The 5,553-nt window shown below is 37.2% G+C and overlaps 1 protein-coding gene across 3 annotated transcripts; it reads left to right on the top strand.

Moving 5' to 3' along the window:
* Positions 1–507: 507 nt before the first annotated feature.
* Positions 508–5,249, top strand: LOC112509860 (protein WEAK CHLOROPLAST MOVEMENT UNDER BLUE LIGHT 1-like). 3 transcript variants are annotated; one of them, XM_025115053.1, is made up of 4 exons: positions 508–806; positions 900–979; positions 2,286–2,859; positions 3,305–5,249. In XM_025115053.1, exons 3-4 carry the CDS (start codon positions 2,302–2,304, stop codon positions 5,072–5,074), a joined length of 2,328 nt encoding a protein of 775 aa, XP_024970821.1. In that variant the 5' UTR covers positions 508–806; positions 900–979; positions 2,286–2,301; the 3' UTR covers positions 5,075–5,249. The 3 variants fall into 3 exon arrangements, 2 of the variants coding, with proteins under 2 accessions (XP_024970821.1, XP_024970822.1); XM_025115054.1 differs by having other exon boundaries at positions 559–801; XR_003068867.1 differs by lacking the exons at positions 2,286–2,859; positions 3,305–5,249 and adding an exon at positions 2,186–2,278 and having other exon boundaries at positions 559–806.
* The last annotated feature ends 304 nt before the right edge of the window (positions 5,250–5,553 follow it).

The raw sequence follows: 5,553 nt of genomic DNA, 5'->3' as shown, positions 1-5,553 counted from the left end.
AGTAATGTTTATATTAATAAGTATTTATTTATGTTTAAATAATTTAAAAAGTAAAAAAAGAAAAAAAAACCTCAACATATATAACGAAATGTTTATTATAAAGATTACAATTAATTATTTTGTTAGAACTCGATAATTATCTTAATTATATTTTAGATTTTAAAATAAGATGTTTATCTTTTATTTGATTATTTTTATCCGTAGTTAGTTATACGAATTCAAACATCGAACTTTAATAAGTTGTACTTATGCATAATTACTTGTAATATTGAATTTTAAGTAATATGCATTAATATACAGTACTTCATATATAAAAAGTGATTTTTAAAAGTTTTTATCAAATGCTTTATAATATAGTATATATATGTATGAAAAAAAAACAAAAGGTAAAAAAACAGAAAAACAAAATAGTGGGGATAGGAATTAGGGATGTCATTGATACACCTCAAGGATTCCATTAACGATCTCCCTTTCATAAATAGACATGACATCGATTCTTTATAAAGCATGATTAATAAATGGAGATGAAATTAAAAGTCACCAAAAAAAAATGGAAAAGAGGAGCAGAGTGTGGGAGGGTGCGTGTGTGAATTTGGTGTGTGGCGACGACTTTTCCACAACTTGGAGAAATAGCAGCTGATGCTCTCCACCATCCAAAAATTTAAAAATCACAACCAAAACTCCAATTCCAGCTCTGCTTCTCTCCGATTATGTCTTCCTGAGCCCCCACACACACTTCTTTTGGATTCAATTTCGAGTTCAATCAATTACGGAATATGGTTCTTCCAAACAAATTCCCCTGTAAGGTAGGCTCCACGCTTCAATTCCACTTTTTCCTTTTTCTTCAATTTTGTTTTACATTAATTAATCATCATTTTCATTTGGGTCTTCTGTTACAGTGATTTCGAAGCTACAATCGTTGATTTTATTGAAATATCGGTAGAGAAGTTTGTCTGGATTTGACTCCCAGAGTTTACTGGTATGCCGTCTATACGCAATCTCTGATTTGAAAAATACAGGATTTGGGATTATTTATCGTTTGATTTTTGCAATTTGAATCAGTTTAATTTGCTTGATTCTTTGTTGTATGCTGTGAGGAGATTAGTCGATATGATACGTTTTGAGTTCATTACGGAGATGATTGCTTATAAACCATACGACCATTCCAGTCTTTTCAATTTGCCAATCGCCTACGAGATTACAAAGCTTCTAAAACCCCAAACCCTTATTCCGTTACAAATTACGCCTTCATGTCATATATCTTAAATTTGTTGGTGGGAAATTGTAGTGATGGTGTTGAGCCAAAATCAATATCTTGATCCATTTAATTTGTCTTTTTTGTTTCCTTTTGATCCTTATCTGATCTTCCTACTATTTTGGTAATGATAACAAAACAAAAAAAATGGAGGAAGATTGAAGATGAAGAAAGATTTTGTACTTTGTAGGGTAATCTGGAAGTAAATGAAGTACTTCAATTTGGTTGATATTAAAACCAGGAGACCTATATGCTTTCTTTTTTAGAATTTTGAAAACTATATGATATTTGAAATACTACACAACCAAGATTGTACTTCTTTTGTTGGCTCCACCTCATGAAAGTTTGCAAAAAGATCTCCATTTGGGATGTCCCATGAAAATTACTTAGTTTTCTTGATAAATTTTCAAGCTAATATCTGTCATGACTGCAAATTATTGATGGTATTGATTGTCATCGAAACCAAACCTACCCAATGTATCTAATTGATTGCTATCCCTACAAATTTGAAGCTAATATTACCTGCTTGTTGCTTGCCACCCCTTCTATTGTCATTGTTCAATACATTTTAGGGTTTTGATTGATGATCAGTTACTCGATAGGAGCTTCGCATGCAATGACCCCCATAGAGGCATTTGGTTTTTCGATACTTAGATTCTAAATGCCATCTACAAACTTGTAGGAATTCCCATTGAACTATGAACGGCAAAGAGGTAATAACTAATAAAGCATCCGTAGGGTTTTGTTCGACATCTGAGTTATTGGTTGTGAATTCCGTTCTAGTCTCACTGTTGTTACACCAGTATCAATTCATTGAATCATTAGTGTAGAATGTTTACCTTCATTGGTATCATATTAAATCCTTCAACATGGTTTCAATTGTGATTTCACAATTCTGACCAGGAATTTGATTGCCATTACTGACTCCAGTGCAGCATATGTGTTGATCTACCTCAGTGCTGTTTGTTACCCAATCATATATTTCTACTCAAAAGGCTAAATTATGAGTGCCTGTTTGATGAAATTTCAGATCTGAACTTTCTGGAATGGATGAAATGGAGGTTCTCGTAGAGGGTTCAACTACAAATGGTGAAGGTTTTACAAATTTACCAAATAATCCCATTTCAGGTGTCTCAATACCCGCAGAGAATACTTCTGATGGCCCTGAAACTGAACAAAAAACCTCCATTGATCCAAAACCATCTGATCTAGCATTTGACAATCTTTCTACATCCTCAGAAACAAAACCTGATGGAACAGAAAAGGATGGCCCCACAAGTAATACTCTTGTTCAAGAAGCAGCTTTATCATCTGCACCAAAACCAAATGATGGGTTGCCGAATGACTCCCTTAGCTGTGTTGATACTCCCAAAAGTACAGAATCACCTTCAGGACTTGCAAAGCTAGAAAATAACAAGTCTTTGGTGGTGGCCAATGATGATCCTCCGCAGGTTGAGATGGGTGGTCCTGTTAAACAACTCAAGAACATGAGTTCAAAAGTAGGAGATATTGATACAGCTGCACCTTTTGAATCTGTTAAAGAAGCTGTTTCCAAGTTCGGTGGCATTGTTGACTGGAAAGCCCATAGAGTTCAAACTGCGGAGGTATAATCTTCTTCCATTTGCCTTATAAACATTTAGTGTTTCTATATTTGGGAAGTTCTCAAGTAAATATTACAAAATTTTGATGATGCATAGTTGGGAGGAAAGATCAAATAAGAACCATAAATATTTTGAGAACCAATATATGCATTGATGCACATACACTTTCTGAATTTTAGTGAGTATATACACCAATGCATATGTAATAAATATACATTCATGAATATACTAATCGACAGAATATGTATTTTGGTAGTGTAGATGCAATCCGTTGATATACATATACTGGTTTTCATGGTTCTCAAAATACATATGGTTCTCATTTGAACTTTCCAGTTGAGTTGGGTGCACAACAGTTGCTGATTTCATACCATTGGGGTATTTTAGTATTTTAGATATCTGGTGAGTCGGGATTGTGGTTTACTGTAAATTTTTGTTGGCCATTTAGAAACGCAAGCATATAGAACAAGAACTTGAGAAGGCAAATGAGGAGATTCCGTTGTTCAAGAAGAAGTCGGAAGTGGCTGAGGAAGCCAAACTGCAGGTGTTAAAGGAGCTAGATAGCACCAAGAGGCTCATAGAAGAATTGAAACTGAACCTGGAGAGAGCACAAACTGAAGAACATCAAGCTAAACAAGACTCCGAACTTGTCAGGCTAAGAGTTGAAGAAATGGAGCAAGGAATTGCCGACGACTCTAGCGTTGCCGCCAAGGCACAGCTCGAGGTTGCCCAAGCTAGACACGCAGCTGCAGTTTCAGAGCTGGTAACTGTTAAAAAGGAGCTCGAAGATCTCCAAAAAGACTATGCTGTATTGGTGTCTGAAAAAGATATAGCTGTAAAGAAAGCTCGGGAGGCAGCATCTGCATCAAAAGAAGTGGAGAAAACGGTGGAAAACCTGACCATCGAACTGATGATGACAAAAGAATCTTTAGAATCAACCCATGCTGCTCATTTGGAGGCCGAAGAACACCGAATTGGCGCAGCTATGGCACGAGAGCAAGACGCTCTGAATTGGGAACGAGAATTGAAACAAGCAGAAGAGGAATTCAAGAAGGTCAACCAACAGATCGTTTCGACTAAAGATCGCAAATCCAAACTAGATACTGCTTCAGCTTTGCTTCAGGACTTGAAAACCGAATTGGCGGTTTATATGCAATCAAAGTTGACTCAAGATGATAATAATAACAACGCCCAGAATGATATAGAAGCGGCAAAGAAGAATGTCGAAGAGGTGAAACAAAGTATTGCAAAAGCAACAGAGGAGATCGATTACTTAAAAACGGCTGCCAGTTCTCTAAAATCTGAGCTCGAGAGAGAAAAGACAGCACTCGCCACCATTAGACAGAGAGAAGGGATGGCATCTGTTGCAGTTGCTTCTCTTGAAGCGGAACTAAACCGAACAAGATCAGAAATTGCTCTAATTCAAGCAAAAGAAAAGGAGGCCCGCGAAAAAATGGTGGAAATCCCAAAACAACTACAGAGAGCGGCCGAAGAAGCCGATCAAGCAAAAACAGTGGTGCAAAAAGCTCATGAAGAGCTAAAGAAAGCGAAAGAAACAGTAGAACAAGCAAAAGGTGGAGCAAGAACCATGGCAAGCAGACTACTTGCTGCACAGAAGGAGATAGAAGCAGCAAAAGCTTCAGAAAAGTTGGCAATGGCAGCCATTGATGCACTCCATGGGAGCGTATCTGCTGATAACGAGCTGGAACCTGGAGTTACCCTTTCTGTAGAGGAATATTATGAGCTAAGTAAGAAAGCCCATGAAGCAGAAGAGGAAGCTAACAAAAGGGTAGCAGAAGCAATCTCGCAAATTGATGTTGCAAAAGAGTCTGAATCGAAAAGCTTAAGTAAACTCGAAGAAATGAAGTTAGAATTGGGTGCAAGAAAGCAAGATCTTGATGGCGCATTACAGAAGGCCGAAAAGGCAAAAGAAGGAAAACTGGGAGTAGAGCAGGATTTGAGGAAGTGGAGGGCTGAACACGAGCAAAGGCGGAAATCCGGTGCAAGAGAAAGTTTTGAAGTGGCGAAGAATGTGGTTAGCACTTCGCCCCAGATTCCAAGGCCGAGCGTAAAGACGGTTTTGCCAGAAAGTAACAGCAACACAACGGAATCATCACCGGAGGTGAGGGGGGGTTTGAAGAAAAAGAAACGGTCGTTTTTCCCGCGGATTTTTATGCTGTTGAGAAGGAAGAAATCGGAGTCGTTTAAGAGAGGTTAAAGGTAAAGGGGTGTTGATTTTGATTGTATATGTAATGTAATAATGTTGTTGTTGTTGTTGGTTTTGATTTGGTGATAAGGGAATTGGGGTTTGATTTTGTATGCTTCATTCGTCTCATAATATTTGTGTCAAAAGTTTGTTGGTCTGAATACAAGATTTGGGTTTTTCTTTTCTTCCACAATTCGCATTTATTCAAAATCTCGTACGTGTTTTTGTTTTCTTATTCTAATCTCGTCTTCATTTTTTCTTCTTGTTATCATTTATTTTCTCATTATGTGAAACGGGTTTCATCGGGGGTTCTATTTTCTCGTTATGTAAAACGGGTTTCATCGGGATTTTTATTTTCTCATTATGTAAAACGCGTTTCGTCGGGATTTTAACCGATCTCGTGTGAACCAGGTCCGATCATCGTCAATTTTTGCAACTAGTCCTAGTCGTAACCGGCTCCTCATAAAAGAAATCATAACCGCAGTGTTTTA

Source organism: Cynara cardunculus, assembly GCF_001531365.2.
Source record: "Cynara cardunculus var. scolymus isolate 2C chromosome LG 3, CcrdV1, whole genome shotgun sequence".
In the NCBI taxonomy this organism is placed as follows: domain Eukaryota; kingdom Viridiplantae; phylum Streptophyta; class Magnoliopsida; order Asterales; family Asteraceae; genus Cynara; species Cynara cardunculus.
Note: the sequence above shows the minus strand (reverse complement) of the source record. Positions and strands in the feature narration are given on the sequence as shown.

Bases quoted from the DNA above. Each gene is read 5' to 3' on its own strand.
- LOC112509860 (XM_025115053.1), top strand. From the start codon at position 2,302: ATGGATGAAATGGAGGTTCTCGTAGAGGGTTCAACTACAAATGGTGAA. The intron at 2,860-3,304 runs GTATAATCTTCT...TTGGCCATTTAG, and splicing joins ATAGAGTTCAAACTGCGGAG to AAACGCAAGCATATAGAACA.